The 18,211-nt window shown below is 46.9% G+C and overlaps 1 protein-coding gene across 7 annotated transcripts in view; it reads right to left on the reverse strand.

The window, feature by feature from the left end:
- Positions 1–18,211, reverse strand: part of drp2 (dystrophin related protein 2) — a 102,248-nt gene that overhangs the window by 24,318 nt on the left and 59,719 nt on the right. For 6 of the 7 annotated variants that reach the window (XM_057042434.1, XM_057042431.1, XM_057042433.1 and 3 more), the window contains 6 exons: positions 17,665–17,839; positions 9,640–9,796; positions 4,756–4,876; positions 4,231–4,342; positions 3,432–3,588; positions 2,014–2,160 (listed from right to left, as the gene is read on the reverse strand). In XM_057042434.1, coding sequence (XP_056898414.1) covers positions 2,014–2,160; positions 3,432–3,588; positions 4,231–4,342; positions 4,756–4,876; positions 9,640–9,796; positions 17,665–17,711 — 741 coding nt within the window. In that variant the 5' untranslated portion in view covers positions 17,712–17,839. Of the gene's footprint in view, positions 1–2,013; positions 2,161–3,431; positions 3,589–4,230; positions 4,343–4,755; positions 4,877–9,639; positions 9,797–17,664; positions 17,840–18,211 lie in introns of those variants that run through there. The other variant, XM_057042437.1, reaches the window with a different exon arrangement.

Here is an 18,211-nt window from a genome sequence, read left to right on the forward strand (position 1 = left end):
GTGTGTGTGGGTGTGTGTGTGTGTACAGGGGATATAAGATAGTCATTGCTTTTCTAAAAGCATTACATGTCAGTTATGTTTCCCCCTAAATGGGATTTAGCCCAACTAATCCCGGTTTGCTGTTCAGTCCCTTGGAATGGGTCCATGAATCATTGTCAACTGGATGTTTGAAACATGTCAACCACAAACAATGGCCGGTAAATCCAATCCCAGCGCGGTCGGGCGACAGATCAGGTGAGAAATCACGAGGGCAAAGGTCAGACCGCAGAGTCGGCGTCGTGAGCGCGAGGCTGGATGCAACTGAAAGGTGTTACGATTCGTGGTTGTTTAGGACCCGAACGCAGGCAAGACGCGTTGATGAAAGCTCCAAAAATTGGTTTTATTAAACAAACACAAAAGGACAGTCCTCCTGGACTGCTGGGAAGCAACAGTTCATCCTCCAGGTGCACACAAAGAGCTCCAGCGTGGAGCCACAAAAATCAAGAACCTTCAAAAACCAACAAAGACCCTAGAAATACCAAGTTACACAAAAATCCTCCAACGCTGGAAGGCCGGAGTCTTAGACCTTAAATAGGCGGCTGATCGCTAATGTCCTGCAGGTGCGCCAACAGGTGGCCGGAGCATGGCTCCACCACGCCCCCTGCAGGAAAAATACAACTGGGAATCCTGGATCACAACAAAAGGGCAACTGAAGGCTGAAAGCAACTCACTATTCATCGCTCTTCCTCTCCACAAGGAGACATTCTGACGCTACAAATTAAAGTGATTATGGTTCCTCTTTGCTGCAGAAACACTGCTGCCGCTCAACAGGCCATTTGGGCTGGCATAAGGAAGACAAACGATTAAATTGTCCTTTATTGACAAATATTAGCAAAATCCTATTTGGGCCTGCGCGTTCAGCAGCATCTGAAGAGCCAGAATCAACAGGGTACAGGATGTTTCTGGGATTAGGGCATTAATCACGTTAATCATGACTGAACTGAAACATAGAGAGAGACACACGGAGAAAAATAGACCAAATAATAACATTGACAGACAATGCTGCCAGCTCTGCAGAGCCGCGCTAGCTCCATTTTGAAGGACAGACGGTTTAGCTTATAATCACAGACTTCCTGTGATCCACGCCACGGAAAAATACTGGAAAATCAAAGCCGCTCCTCATCCGTGCTGACCGGCACACTTTAATTATGCACTCCTCATTTGCTCGGGAACGTATCGGTGGCTCAGAGGCAACATGAAAACTGTAAAAAGGTACTGTCGGAGTGAAAAGTGGATAATGGAAGTTAATCTCTCACCACAGTGGAAGAGGTGGTAAAATCACCACCAGACGAGACAGAGAAGGAGTGAAGTGAAGGGGCCATTAAAACATGAGGTGACAGACCAGCACGGAGAGGCTGAGTTCAGGTTTCAGGTTATCTAATGAAAAGCAGGTGTTGCTATGGAAGGAGCCCAGATGGATGATGGGGGATCGATATACAGTGGCGAGGCTGGTGAAGGAGCACGCAGCCTGAAGCTAACGGCTCTCTGGATGCTTTCATACTTTCAACTCAGCATCGAGGGGGAAGCAAGTTCAGTTCAATGAGCCAAATGTACTTTTTAAAGAGGCTTTAAGAGCGGCTGCCTCTAAACACCTCCATCATGGAAGTGCATAGGTTCAGCTCCTCATTCATATTCACGAGACATTAATCTTTCATGGCACAGTTCTGTCTTCAATCTTTAATTTTGCTTGAAAATATAAAAAAGCCAATTTAGACAGTGTTTTTTTTTGGTCATTTCTGTCAACACATGAGAATTACATCAAAAGATTTATACCGAAATGGTTCCTCACATGCTGACGCTGCCGTTCTGAGAAGAAAGGAAGAGGAGGCGTGAGCCCCCGAACACTGAAGCTAACATTACAGTCAGGTCAGAGGGGAGTCAAAGCATTGGAGGTCCCCATAGACCTTCCACATCCATTGGGCTGAACGGTGCACATGAATGAGACGGAGACACAGACCCAGCCGTGAACTCTACCTGCAGCACTTTCCATCTGCTGTTGAGGTGCTCCAGGGATCGGGCGTTCTCCATTGACAAATGGACGTCGGAGATTGCCAGCTGATGGGCCAGATCGTTGATGTGCTTCATGCCCTCCTTCACCTGGGTCAGCTCCTCCTTAAACAACTGCGAGAAAGAGCCATTCGTACGGGGAAGCCGGGGTGAAGAGGACAGAGGAGACCAGAAAAACAAATGCAGCACTCTCTGCCCTAAACCGTGAAATCCTCTGTGGCAGCGTGTGTGAACCTGGAAAGTCGCTTCCGTCACGCTGTTGGTATAATGGCGTCCTATTTGCATCCGTGTGTCCTATAGTCTAAATGTAAACGAGTGTGTTTATGACAAGCCTGTGCGAACAACAGGGTGGCTGTGATTATTGTCAAGTGTCCTCACATCTAATGGCCTCCAGCGGCGGCGGCACGCGGCGGCTAAACCAATGACCTGTCATTTGTTGACAATCGCAGTCATCTCGCGTCACATCGCAGCCGCGGTGACGGGAAGCCAGCGAAAGGTGTGGCGCGCCCCGTTACGCACACCTCTAATACTCACAATCACGCCTGTCACGCCGGGAAAAAGGCAGCTGTCACCGGTTTGATGTTTGTTTACCTACGCCTGCCTCTCAGCGTTAGCCAGGAGCCTCTCAGCGGAGACAATTACTGTTTTACAGCTATTTTTGGAGCGGCAACCTTTATTAATGCAGAACACTTTCCTGATCAGGAGGAAAACACTGACATACATGTGTTCATTGGTATTTTTAGTAAACAAACCCCATAAAAGGAGACGCACTGATAAAGAGCTTCGAAAAATGTACATACAACTCACTACTAGGTGTCATAATACCACCGGTTAGTGTTACTAGATTACCATTATAGTATATTTCATTTGTCAGATAGCGCCTAACTCTTCTCTCTTGCTGATAAGCCAGATGGTCACGTGGTTACTTCGGTATTGTCCTAAACTTCTGACCAGGGGAGATAATCTGTCTGCGTTTGATCTCAGTGTTTGTCTGCTGTTGATGGTTCCATACTGGCTTTAAATCAGTGGCGTGTGTCAACATAATTACAGCTTATAGCATGAATTTCAGCATCATCAGGCTTCTGAGCCTTTTCCCAACACCTTTAAGGGTGGCGCCCAGCTTTAGTGACCATGATGGCTCTCACTGCTTCCATTTCCACACGTGGAAGGTTTTGTGAACATGACACTCAGATGTATTTCCCTGCAAATCTTGCCCTATAGAGTCCTTTGATTGGACGATTATATCGTCTGCAGAGCGAGAAGATAACACTAAGCGGCACTTTGGCGACAGTTAAGCGACTCCAGTGGGATGAGATGGAGGTATAAGGATTAAGATCTGTTATTTGCGTGCGTGAGCCTGTGTGGCAGGGTCCACGGTATCGTACCTTTGTGGCATCGATGTGGTCCTGCAGAGAGTCGATAAAAAGGTCTCCGACGGGCTCCCAGGCATCTCTCACTCCCTCCGCCTGATCCAGCGCCACTGCCAGCTCCTCCATGGCTGCCTGGATCTGAAGAAGTCGTTCTAGCGTCCTCTCCATGTGTCTGAGATGAAAACGCATTGTTTTGCAGGCGCGCACTATTAAAAGCAGCGCGATACCAGACAGCAGGCGGGCGTTCTTTATTCAAATGTAGGGACTTTCAATTTCAGAGATGCAAATTAATTTGGATCCATCTTCTCACATTTGAAACACCTTTCTTTGAAAAAGCATTCAGATTGTTTTAATTGGGAACTTTTAATCTTCTGAAATGTAAGCTCTGAATTGTTAACGCCCTGCCGGTGGATAAATGTATTTTGTTAACCTAATGGATTGTGTCTGTAATGTTTGGTAATCCGGCTAGCGTAATTGGGTTACGTGCAGAGTGTTGCCGCCTCTTCCTGTGAGGGATCGCCGTATCGTTCAACTCTGCCGCATGAGTGAAAAAAAGCCTTTTTAATTATTAACTCCTCTTCAAATACACGCTTGAAAGAAGGAAAAATATCCTCGTCCAAAGTGTCCACTCTAATATTCTTTTGAATGATTGGAAAAGAAAAAACGTTTGCTTAACAGTTTACTTAAACACCAGCGATGCGGAACAGGCGATGCTCTCAGGATGAAAGCTGGAATTTGTGTCCTAATCCCCATCCAGTTAAAGTGCCTTAAACCAGTTTGGGTCCTAGAGCCGGACCTGAGTAAAGCATCTGACCTGTGGCGGTCGACGCAACGCGCCGTCAGCTTTTCCCACAGGTCACTGGCCACGTTCGCCTGTTTCCAGACGGAGCGGCTCACGTTCAGGATCCGCCGGCGCGGAGACACATCTGCGGGTAAAAGAGGAGAGAATCGGAAATCACGCCGAAGGCCGGCCGAGGTAGGACGAGGGAGTAGTTCAACAAACTGCTGAGGAGGCAGGAACGATGACCGGTTTAGTCCAGGAAGAGATAAAAAGACAGTGGGATCCATAGATTACCTGAGTGTTTCCCAGGTGGTACCCTGTCTTCTAAAGTACACATCATAGAGGACAAAATCAATGCTACTGTATATTGATCTGAGTAATTAGCCGGGATACAGATGTTGTCCCTCAAGTGTGGCAGCAGCCGATGGAGCCATAGCGAATATCTCAAAATATCCAGTTTTACCCACAAGGATCCAAACACGTTCACCCCGGGCAGCTTGTTATTATGACATTTTTTGGCTGGAATAGCAGTTGGCACCGAGTACGACAGGAGCGGACCTTTCCCTTCGGTCAGGGTCTCCTCCGGTTCCTGGAACGGGTGCTGAGCCAGAAAGGCCTGGGCCGACTCCAACACGGAGTAGATGAACGGCCCGCGAGACTTCACGTCCTCCATGAACGTCTGTGTGGGGACAGAGAGAGATGCGTTTCACACCCAGGTTCAATCGGCACCTTCCCAATTTGCATAGTTCATGACAGGAGAGGAAGTGACGAGGCTGCGAGCACCAGGCTGAGTGCTGCAGCTCATCACAGCGTGCCGATGCGGCGAAACAGCACGACCCAGAGCGTGATATTGCTTCTTTTTTTTTATATAGCAGTTCTGCATAATGCCATTTATTATTTAAATGCAATGAGCCATTAAATGCTTTTATTACACTAGAGTGCCAATAGATGACTGCAGAAATTAGGGGGAAAAAAATCCTGATAGGACACGTCAATTCCGAATGTGGCTGTTATGCACCTGGACGCTGTTTACCAATCACCATAAAAAAATACTACAGCTCCAATCAAACCACAGAATTAAAGTCAAGTGGCCTCTTATGTTGTCAAACAGCAGTTTACCTCCAATGACCTGTAAAAAAGGACCATTTGATATAATGTATAATAGTACATAATTATAGCAGCAGAAGCTAACGTAACTGAGCAGCCTTGAGGCCTGCGTACCGTCACTGAGCCATTGATTTGACGTCACAACCGCCTGAACAATTGGGACTTTTCTTATGGAAGGATAAATTGTACGCTCCTTTGTTTGTTTCTCCTTGGGCTGTGAGACTGCTGTCAGTAATGATTTTACCATTATTATACACCCACTCATTAAAACAAACAAAACAAGTGAAACTGATGGCGGAGCTGCACGACTGTGGCTGCTCATCAGCCGGATGCTGAAATTTCATGATTACTGTTACGAATTTGATTTCATCTTCGGTGCGAAATGTCCACGTTTCGCATAAACGTATGATTCTAATGATGGCGTAGATACAAAGTCTCAATAGAAACAACGTGATGACTCCTTTTATTATTTTTTTTATTATTTAACCTGTGGCTGGAGTTCAATTGATCTCTCAAGGTGATTAATTGTTCAGTTTCACAGAGTATTTCTGACTGTCTCTAAACGTGAGCACACATCTCTGCCTTTAACGGGATAAATCCAGCAGAAACGTAAACGCAGCAGAGCTTCAAGTGTGCATGTTAGTGAGTGGCAGTCACGCAGCCGCCGAAGAGTGATGAAGAAGAACAATCAACAGGATATTCTGGGTTCAGGAGTGACGGCTGATGCTGAAACCTTGTAAGTACGGTCACAAAAGAATGAACTGGAGTCAGTGTTTGGTTCTGGTACATAAAGCTGGGTACACACTGTGGGCTGTTTGATGTAGTGTTTAGTCTGAGACAGCCCAAAACACACACACACACACACACACACTCACACGTTTGTGTGGAGTCAAAGATGGAGGAAGGTAAAAAGGAAGAATCAGAACTGCAGAAGAAATGAGCTGGCCAGGAACCAGGAACCACACCTGACAGCTCCAGCTGATCAAGAAAAGGGACGGAAGGATCGAATCCCTCCAACTGTAACTCTGATTTGGAGAAGCATCAAGAACCTGGAGCAGTCCCGATCGGACCGGGAGAGGCTGCTAGATGTGGTTCAGGAGGTACTGAAGGGAAGAGACGAACGGATTGTTTCACGTCAGAGTCTCCAACACCAACAAATGAGATTGACACATCCAGCCAGACGCCCGTCACCCCCCCCCCCCCCCCCCCCCCCCAGGAGCTACAGAGCACCGTGGCCAGCTTTAAAGATGAGGTCAGACACATTAAAGAACTCCTGCTGGAGAAAGATGGGAAAATCGGCAGGACCTTCAATTAGCGTACGGAAAAGGAAAACCAGACCAAGCAGGAGCCGACGGGGCTACAGCTCCAGGATAAAGACCCAGATCTGGACCCAGCAGGAGGTTCTTCATCTTACTGATGAAGGTGAGTTACCCTGGGATCGTGACGTCTTTCAAACTATCGAATGTTTGAAGCAAAAGAAGTAGAAGAAAGTTTGGGAAAGAGATGAATTACGATTTCAACCCCAAATCAACAAAACTGTCATAAATGAAACATTCAGTTATTAAAGAAAGAAGTGCTCATCCTTTATGTAGCACAGTGTTTGACAGTCATTTAGCCTAAACATCTGTGCTCTTCATCAAGGCCTTCTCCAGATGTGGAAATGGGCGCCACATATGTCTGCTGTCTTCGAAAGTCACTTGATCCTCTTCCAGTACGAGGAGATTACACTGTGGGCTGAAAAGCTACATTAGCAGCTGGAATTAGCGGGGAGGGGTGCTGCAGCGCTACGCAGCTTTAAAACCTGCTCGCTGGACCTGAGCCCAGCAGGTCTGACGGCACGTTAGCCAGCCGTGCCGGGGAGCACGGGGGGAAGGCCGGGAAGCAACGGAGCAACTGAGCAAACATGCAGAATGTTGTCGTGACAAGGAGCTGCGGAGCGAGATAAGATTCCCAGCAGTGGTGGAGAAAACCTGCGTTATGTTTTTCCTCCCCCTCCCCTCTCAGGCTAATCACCAGCAAATGCTTCACCTCCGCAGCTTGTTCCTCCCTCCCCGGTTCCTTCCTTTCCTTTTCCATTACTCTCGTCTCATCCTATCCTTTCTTTTCATCCTGGCTTTAGCTGCTTTGCTGCCCAAAGAGGAGCTGAGCCGCGGATTCTCCGAGCCAACTGTCACGTTAAAACTTTAATTCTGGCTAAATTTCATACTCAGAGGCTGCATCTTTGCTTGAAGGAGCTCTAAGAGTGAAGCCTCCAGATCAGATTTAGATACATTATACATGGGTTTGAGAACGTCGGAGGGAGGGGCCGACTTCATTGACTCACTCGGCGAGTGTTGATGGCTTTCCTTGAACTCTCCTCCTGGGATGTTTCCATTAATGTGCTGCTGACAACACAGGGGACGCCTTTCATCAGGCTGCTCTGCAGCTAAAAACTCCCTTAAATGAGGGAAACGCTCTCCTAATCACGCCACGCACGCACCAACGCTCCGGCAAACACACGGATGTGCTCCGAAACCAACGCACGCGCAGAAGGGAATTTATCCTCGTTATTTTGGAAATGATATCGGAATGAACCCTTTTCGGTTCAATAATTCACATTTCTGAGATGCATTTTCCTCCCCGCTTTGTCCGGGAATGTTCAAAGTCTCCAGATGCTCTGGAACCTGAGACATCCCATATAATGGAGACGAGCGGAGGGAAGCTTGGGGGGGGCTCACCCTCCAGTCAGCCCCCATCTGCGCTCCTCTTCGCTCTACTTCTAATGGGTAATTCATTAGAATTGATGAGATACCTGCAGGACCAAAATTTCCTGCTGATTATGATGAAACAGTTTGGTTTCCATCACCAAATCACCCAGAACGACACTAAAAACACCGAAATCAAATGCAGCACTCTGGAAAAAAGCACGCTTTCCTCTTTATAACTGCTGGGTTTCTTGCTGGGCATCATTTGGTTTTCTCTTCTCATATCTTCTTTTAACAGTGAATAACCTCTGCACGTTTTATCTCCGGGCAAAAAACCCTACCTAAAGTCAAGAATTGTCCATATTTCATTATAGTGGAGGAAAAAACAATCCAAAATAGTGTAAGGAGAGAATAACAGGCATCATTCAGTCACAGCTGGGGCGCACAGAAACTCTAAAAGCTAACTGCTAACTGCTAACTGCTAACGGTGTTGCGTTGCACAGGTTAGAGCCTGTTCAAGCACCTTCCCCCAAGCCAGTAGGTTGAGACAGGCCTGAGAGGCGAACGTCCCACCAAGATGGGGCGAGGTTACATCCCTAAAACGCTGGTGGGAAATGGCAGCGGCTGGTCTCGGCCAGGTGAGCTCGCGTTCGTCCTGACGAGCCATCACAGGCCCGTGTCCTGCTATATGAGGTGTAGCCCAACCCGAACCGCCATAAAACAAAGACCAGAGGGGTCCAGCACAAACGGAGATGAATGGGTGAGGGACGAGGAGCCTGGAGCCACAGTTCCAGGTCCTCTTTTTCAGCCTCACCACACCTGAGAGGGGAGGAATTTACAGCAGCATCAAAGGTGACGCATTCTTACTGCTCAGATAACCAAAATTTGATAAATCTAGTGCATCACAATGTGGGTTAATTAGGACTTTTGTTTCCTGCAGCATCTGTTACCTAATATAAATAGATAATGGGATTGTGGTTATTATTCGTGTGTGCATAACTGCGTATTAATCATTTCTCCTTTGCAGCCACGTCAAAAACCCTCCATTTGTTTATCGGTATTTTTTGAAAGCGTATTTCTTTTGGCTTTGTGCCGAACTTTTTACATTACTTCTTTATGAGGCTGTGACCTGCCGCGCAATTGTGTGTTTAAATTAATATCCCAGGTCTCGGTTGACAACCGGATCCCTGAATTATGATCCCCACTCTATTGCCTTCCCTCGTCCTCGTCCTCCCCTTGAAGAGTTTTCAGTCCAAATCCATGAACCGTGGAAGATGAGGACCAGCTTTCACTGTCAAAGCCCAAGATGCAGCAGGACGCGGTCGTCACGGATCATTAGGGTGGTGGTGGGGGGGGGTCAAAGGTAAACGAAGCACCAAAGCTAAGCACTGTTGCACAGTAAAGTGCAGATAACTCCCGTTGGGACAGTGGCAGCTCCCTGTTCCACCCCGGCCGAGCAGGAGTCCACACACCAACCCATCAGCACTACCTGTGCTCACCTGCTGTCAGGTTAAAAACTCATCCATATCTAAAGGAAGCATTCATGAGTTCGACCTTGTGCGATGTAGCTCCACAGCGTGCATGCTAATGATGGCAGGCAGAGCTAAGGAGCGTTCGCTCCGCAGAGGTGCTGCGTTATTGCCAGCGTTACCTGATGGAACTCTCTCTGGCGCTGCACGGCCCCCACGTCGCCTCCTATGGGCAGCTGCTCTGACAGCTCTTCGTCCTTGGCTGTAAGCCATTCTATGATCTCCTGCAGAGAGAGCTGCAGCTTCCCGCTGTTGTCTGAGAAGGCCTCTAGCCGCACTCTGACAAAGAGAGAGAGAAAGATCAGTAAACAACAACAAGTCAACTAAATACCCCACCATGTGTTTGGTCACTCCTCCTACTGTCCAGAACGCCAACATGGCTTTAGCACCCTGAAAAAAATGCCTTTCCTGGCAGGTTTGTGGCTATTTATTAGCGTCGACTCATGAGTCACGAAACACAAATGTGTCTTCTGCCCCAACGCTGCTCAGGACTCGACTTCATGGTGCCTCCACACAGCTGCACCGCTCAGTGCTCCCGCCTCCTGCTCTCACATTCATGCTTTTAAAAAGAAAACAGCTGGTGTCCTTGCAGTTTGTTTTTGAATGAATATTTCCCTTTTTCATGAGCTCCTCAAGTGATTCTATCTATCTATCTATCTATCTATCTATCTATCTATCTATCTTCTATCTATCTATCTATCTATCTATCTATCTATCTATCTATCTATCTATCTATCTATCTATCCCTCATCCATCCATCCATCTATCCATCCCTCATCCATCCATCCATCATCCATCCATCCATCCTCCATCCATCCATCCATTCATCCACCCATCCATCTATCCATCCCTCATCCATCCATCCATCCCTCATCCATCCATCCATCCATCCATCCATCCATCCATCCATCCATCCATCCATCCATCCATCAATCATCGATCCATCCACCCATCCATCCATCTCTCCATCCATCTATCATCCATCCATCCATCCATCTCTCCATCCATCTATCATCCATCCATCCATCCATCCATCCATCCATCCATCCCTCATCCATCCATCCATCCATCCATCCATCCATCCATCCATCCATCCATCCATCCATCCATCCATCCACCCACCCATCCACCCATGCATCCATCCATCCATCCATCCATCCACCCACCCATCCACCCATCCATCCATCCATCCATCATCTACAATGCAAATTCCAATCGAGCAGCTATCTTGGAGACGCAGCCACAGGTTAATGTTGCAGCACACACAAAGCAATGAATCAGCAACAAATGACAAATGAGTGAATTTCCGCGCTCACCACCTGCCAGCAGCATGAGGGATGTCTGAGGGAAGCGGCGGCGCAGCTTGCATTAAATTCAGGACGGTGGGGTGGGGTTGAGGGCGTCCCAATGCTTCAATCACACAGCAGAAGTCAGAGCTCAGGCAGCATTACTCCACAGCAGGAGCATCTGCCAGCCGGGGCCCAGAGTCAGGCAGAAGGAAGCAGCACATTCCAACGTTCATATTTTATTATTATGTTAAGATCAAAGAGACTAGAGCGGCACCTCTGCAGCTCTCTGGGTATTAGTATATTAAATCACAAATAACACGTTAAGCTTTCTGTCTTTTGACCTCTTCCATCAGCTATGATGCGTAAGTGGCTGTAAATAAAGCCGAGAATAGCTGCTGCGAACTGAAGTGGGGACAGATGACTTGTGTCACATCGGGGATTAGACGTCCCTTCAGAGGTGTCGACTGCTGGCCAGCATGTGGGAAAAGCTTTGAGGCGAAAAGAGGCACATTTCAGACCTTCCCGATCATTTTCAGCCCTGCGTCTGCATAAAGCAGCTTTGCTGTTGCTCCTCTGACTGAGCTTTTATTTTGGTAATTGAATCAGCGCGGCAGCGTTTTCCAGCTCACCTGAGGAAGAGACGTTCTGTCCAGAAGGTTTGACCGATGGTGACGCGGCTGGCAGCGCGCACACAAGTGTCCGGCAGATTAGAGCCAAAGGGAAGGTGGAAGTGGAAAACAAAGCGGAGCCTGCAGAGCCGTCTCTGTGGCGCTCTGCAACCACAGCTGTTTCCATTACACGTGGAAGGTGAGAGACTGAGCTGTCATAGGCCTCATTCTGCCAAAAACATTAGTTCAACCATGGGGAGGCCAGGCTGAGGGGGCGCCAGGGCTGGCTGATGCTACAAACAACACATTACAGTAGAAACATGGCACCTCTTAAGCTGCTTTTGTGGTCACAAACGTTTGCCACCTGGATTTAAATAAAGCAAAAGGTTTGAGCCTCCTGGTGGGTAATTACTGCAGGGGCAATGATCACTCAGCTGGCAGCAAGTTATTTAGCCCCAACTGAGGCACTGAGGAGCCTCTGAGCTTTCTTAAACAACCACGTAGAAGGACGCATTGTGAAAAAGATGGTAGTCTGTTTGAGACGGGGCAGATTATCAGCTGCACCAAGCACAGAAACGATCTGAGGGATCCAGAAACTGCTAAGAAACTCTTAAGAAACTCTTAAACACAGCCCTCAGTGTGAACTTTAGAGCATTTCCGAAGGAACTGAAGGGACTAAACAGCTGTGGAGCCTTTGAAAAAAACCACTAATCACAGGTGCGGGTACCACAGGGCCCTATCGGGGGTCCACTGCAGAGGTTCTGATGTCAAAACTGTTTCTTTGGTTACACTTTTAAAGTTTTTCTCTTTACTTTTACCAGACCTGACAGGAAAAAAGGGGGTTTTCACATTCAAACTCCCACTGAATCATCAAAAGTAATCTGTTTCTTAAGGTTTGTGTTTACTTGTAAGGATGTTTTTGGTGGCCTTCCGGGTCACAAAGACAATGACAATTGTTGGTAATCAGAAAAGCGAGGCTGAGAGATGCTCACTAAAGGACACGCTCAACCTTAGGATGAAACAAATCACCCTCGAGTGTTCAACCTGTTACTGATGACGCACTATAGGCAGGTCAATCAACATCCATGTCCTTGAAAAGCAATTCCATTTCCTCCTTCCAATCACACGCGACGTTCCTGTCTGTAAATATGAACACATATTACTCTTTTAATCCGTGAGTGGTGCTTTGAGTGTAAAATTCTGTTCTCACAGCTGGAGAAATCTTCAGTCTGCGTGCGAACCACTGCTGTATTTCATGTCAGCGACCAGCCAGAGAATCGCAAGCCAGTACAAATATCTGCCCAAAATACGCAGAAAAGCATGGAACTGCTTGAAATATTAACTAGTGGGGGAGATTAGAGAAGGATTCTGTTGCTTTATTGGCCCAGAGAAACGGCGCTTGTGCTTGTCTTCGCCTCTCTGCTTAATTTATTGCATCTTTTTTAATGTTTAGGTTCAGTTTAGGACGTTAGCTGAAGTTCCACATCAGTTCCTCTCACGTTGCGTTTGGTCAAACAGGGCATGCAGCCGTTTTTTGGAAGGTTTTCTTCCAATAATATTCATTTTGTGTTGCTTTTTTATCTTCAATTTTAAATTTGTTACATCTGCCAGAGAAGATAGATCATGTTGTTTTTAGGATTATGCAAAAACTGCAGGATGGATTTAAACAGCAGCAGATTTTATCTAACTTCGAGCTTCTATCTGAAGTTCTGTAGATATACACTGCACATTTAAATGCCAGCATTTCAGATCTTCGGGCTTTCCCTTCTGATTTTCAGCACTGTAGGGGTCTAAAATGTAACACGGATGCGTCCCGTGATGATGAATAACAAGAGCAGACACGGCTGTTTCACAAAACCTAAAATAATTTGTGTTTTACGACACTTTTATGACTTTTAGATGCCTGCTACAGATTCTTTTTTACACCATTTGTAGTGCTAATTTCAAACCCAAAGACTCAAAGAGATCATTACATGGGAACATTAACATTTGCTGGCACTTTCATTCATTTTTAACAGTTATGTTGCTAATTTGTTTTTGGAAAACAAGTGTTTTATTTGTAGCTGCAGGGCTCCAATTTGTCTGAAATTTAGCAAAAATTAGATTCAATTTCTTAAAATATGCTTGCAGGTTTTTTTGTCCGCTGTAACAACAATTTAGTGTGATAAAATTGTTAATATTTCAGATTTTTCCAATGTCAAACTTTGCCAATTTGATCATAAATAAAATAAAGAGGAATTAAAAAGTACGGTCCATTACGAAGGCAAAGATCCAAAGAAACAGTCAGTGCAGCAGATAAACAGGGTACTGCAGTATTCAGGACAATAGCAGGTAATTATTCCGAGTGCACGGGACCATCTGGCTCCTGTATGTTAATGTCATCGTGCACAGCAGCACCAGAGGCTGCGAGGGATGTTAACGTATGCGTGTACCCCTAAAAAACATCTGTTTGGAGATTCAGATGTGCTTCGAATAAAAGAAACAAAGTCTAATTCATGCTGGAGTTTTATTGCAGCTTAGAAAGCGCAAGGCCAGGAGTTCAGAGATATTAGCAGGCAGGATTGGTTTAAAAAAAAGAGGTGGAGTCAAGTCCAAGTTCAATACGGCTCAAGCAGGCTCATCCAACAGTGAGTCGGCGGCCCTCAAGGTCCCCTCGTGTCCGGGAGGGCTCCAGAGACCCTGGCAGATGGAGACTGGGAAGCTCTCCTCCCAGACTAGAGCTGAGTCCAGGAGTGATCCTGGTGGGTCGGGCTTGGCGTCAGCTATGACGGGGGCCCAGTGGCATCCAGGCGTTTGATAACGTCATTGTCTGACCTTCTAAACTCCCGGCTGTTTGAGCAGGTTTCCACAGATCAGAAGTGTTTGCGTGTGATGAAATATGCCAACGGTGAATCTGCGCCACAAATCTGGAGGCACACAGGCAGCTTTGGACTTCAGAAAGACAGTCTAGTCCTTTTCTTTGTCTCGTGTCCTCAGGTCTGTCTTGAAGACAACTGGTGATGCAGCAATGCAACAAGACAGTAAAGGTTAGATGAGGTCTGACTTATCCTCCTTTGACCCCCCGCAAAGGATTGGAGCACCGCTAATGTTCGGGGGCATGTACCGCCGGGGCTGTTATTGCTCCTGCAGCTGCAGTTTTCACTCTTTGGGAATTTGATTTGCTCCATTGAAACCATTCAGGCAGCAGCGTCTGCACGGAGCCCGATTATCTCTTTCTGCTAGTCAAACAGACGCTGTAGTTCAAAACTGACGCAGGATGATGGATGAGAGGGAGCAGTTCACAGCTCTCGTCAGCACTTTGGCTTCATTTCAAGCTCTTTACACATCCAATCTTGAGCTTTCTCTTTTTCTTTTACTTTTGTTATGTTAATAGTCATTTAAATGTGTTCATTTTAATGATGTAATGCTTCACTAACAGCCTCTGAATTGTTTTTAAATAACCACGGCACGGGGAAATTACTAAATATAAAATCAAAATGTGGCTTTTAGTTTAACTGGGCCTCATTTGGAATATGTGGTACCTTAACTCTCACCTGTCAGCGCAATGTTTAAACACACATTCACTACCATCCTACAAAACACTTGTGACCTCAAATAAACCCCTAAAATCACCTTCTGCATCACAATTAACGCCAGAATAGCGACGCGCCACCTTGTCAGCGCCTCTAGCAGCACATCGCGGTTCACCCCTGACCACGGACAAATAACCTATTCCTATTTTAAACAGCAAATGCAACAGAGGACATCCAAGAGGGAACCTTTGCTGTCGGTGGAAGGAGGGAACAAAGGTGTGAAGATGAATAAAGGCACCAATGGTGCGCAGGACAAACACAGGCGAAGAAAAGGGGCTTAAATGCACGATGAAAATATCAGCAGATAATTGCCCAGTTTAACAGGAACGTTGTGGGACGGGGAAAACACAGACACATGAACGCCTCAGAGGTCTCTCCTTGCCCTCCAACAGACGCTGAGCGTGGGCACGAGTGCTATTCAGTTATCTCAGCCATGCGGCAAACAAATTCATAACATACCACAGAGACGCCCACGCTCACCCCGGTGGGCATTCCCTGCAGGGCAGAGCAGCGGGCACCTCAACAATGCCAAATATTGTTACCGGTATGATTGATGCTGTAGTCAGCTTGGGACAAATAGGCGGCAGCATGCTGTGTGTTAACGCCACACTGGGGGAGAGTGGAGACGGCCCGAGATCAACCACCATGAAATACAAGCTAATCACACCACTTAAAGTATAGCTGATTAGCTTAGCTTGTGACCTGTGAAGAGCGACACATACTGGAACACCAGTGGGGGAGTTCTGAATCCTTTTCACTCAGTTATGATCACAGCAAACACACTGAAAATGAAGCAAATGTAAGATGGGGCAAAATTTAAAAAAAATTAGAATGCATCGCTTGATGTCAAAAGGCTAACCACAGTCTCTGTGCATTTCAAAAGGCATTTTAAAAGGACGCAGGTGTCTGAACTGGAATCAGAAACGAGGGGGGAAATATAAGCCAGTTGAAAAACCCAACATCGATTGCCTCAGTTGCCAACATTCACAGGTGGCTACCTAGTGAGAAGCTAACAGCAAACAGCTCCCAACACGGTCGCCAGGGATGCGCATGAATACAGGTAATATGGACAAATACTATTGGACACTCTCTCTCTGTCTCCCTCACCCTCATACACACACATACACACGGCAGATTATCACGACCCTGCCCAACATTACATCACGAGCTGGGAGACAAAGAGAGACACAAATACTCTGTAACGTATATTTTTCTTTTTGGGGGCCAATCAGCTGATATATACTGTCATAATGAGAAAGTCTCTGTAACGCTGCCACCTGCTATATGAACTTTAATTGCATTTTGTCTACAGCGAGGCAGATAACAGGGAGAAACAGATGGAATCTTTTTAATAATCTCTCTGCATGCGATAGTTCGGGGCAGCGTTCATGGAAAACCCAAGAACAAATAGCCTTATCCACATTAATGTTCAGGCCATAGTTAAAATGTTTTTTTTGCCCCCCAAAAAAAGGAAATAAAACAGAGTAATAATGTAATTCACATGCTCTAATTATTGGTCTATCACAGCCACTAGGTCAGATAGCCAATTATATTCCTCTGCCTGTGGATGGACTTGCAAATAACGGCATTATAATTCATTAAATTAAATGTTTCAAGCATAATAAACAGTGTCATCTTGAGCAGGATGCAACCGTGAGTTAGGATAATGGCATTAGCACTGCGTTAGCCGCAGACAAAAAGAGCCAGCTTAATATTTTAGCCTCGATGAGAAGTAACGCATGAAAGAGTTTCAGTCGACGTGCAGCACTTTATGAGGGTTTAAAGGATAAAGGGAAGCGGTCGTGACTTTTATTGGAACAGAGACTCAACCACCTGTCAATCAGTCCCAGACAGGCTCTTATAACGTCAGTCACGCGTCGCCTCTTCAGCCGCTGGAATTAAGCTCTGTCGGACGTCTCTGTCCCTCAACATTAGAAAACTTTCCTCTAAAGCCTTTTCTCATTTTCTCATTCTTATATTCATCATTCCCCCATATTCCCAGAATCCCATCTCTCTTCTGTGATGATTTAATACCAGCTGCCCCCCCTCCCTCCCTCCCTCCACACCCCCTTCCCTCCATTGACGTTCCCTTCTTCCTCCCTCATTCCCGCTGAAGTCAGAGAGCAGCTCGGCTCTAAAGAGGCACTGCAGGCCATCCTCAGTGATCTCATTTACACGGCACCACGGGGGAAAATGTCTTAACCAATTTCACAACTATCCTTCCGTGGCCCCCCCTCCCCCCTTTTTTTAACTTCCTGGTTACAGCGGGGTCAAGTAAGCAATTAAGAGGCCAATGGTTTAAACGGGACGCCAGCTGAATTCGACAGACTGCAATGATGAGGCGCGCCTGGACATTTTCCAATTAAGCATCAAAGAACAACAGCGCCAGCATGTCATCGTCCTCTGGAAAGCAGAACTCGTGCAAAGACAATATTAACCGTGTAACATCAATAATGAATCTGTTGACTGGAGGGAGAGCTTAAATATGCAGCAGGGAACGGCAGCGTGTGGTGAGACAACAGACGGCGAGCGGAAACGAGCAGTATATTATCTCTGTCCTCGCAAAGACACAAAAAGAAGCATTATGTCATGTGTTGACAGCGAACGCCCGTTCTGCGGCCTTGCAAACGCCTTCCTTGCTCCCTCCGAACATTCAATCTTCCCCAGCGTCCTCTCACCGGATGTTGTGGGACTTGCGCTTGATCTCGTTCCAGCAGAGGTTCATGTCTCCCGCCTGGTGCGAGCTGCCCCCTCTCAGCCGCCTGCACTCCGTCCCGTCCTCCTGCCCGTCACCGTCCGCCGTGGACTGGCACGGCACGCAGTGGCATCCCGGCCACGAGGGCCGCCCCGCAGCTGCGACACACAGGAGAGAGGAGGCGTTGGAACGAACACAGATGAGCGACACCTTCTTAAACATCCGCTAAACATCCGCTAACGGGCTGATCGGGGAGCCGGCCTGCTAGCTAAAGCCACCATCTGCATGTCAGAATGGGAAAAGTCAGAGAAACACACATCAAAAAGTCAAGCAGAGCAGTTTTCTTCTCTGCGTCGGGTACGAAATCTTGAAACGAGACAGATACAGCCCCCCATTATTCCAATCCATTAAACCCAGTAAAACAAACAGAGAAAAAGGCTCTTCTCCCCCTGGACTTTTAGAGTGAAAGGGCGCGTAAGGGTAGACTTGAAAAGGCGCAATCCTCCAGATAGAAGCTGTCGCGGAGACAT

This window comes from Takifugu flavidus, chromosome 9 (assembly GCF_003711565.1).
Source record: "Takifugu flavidus isolate HTHZ2018 chromosome 9, ASM371156v2, whole genome shotgun sequence".
Lineage (NCBI taxonomy): Eukaryota > Metazoa > Chordata > Actinopteri > Tetraodontiformes > Tetraodontidae > Takifugu > Takifugu flavidus.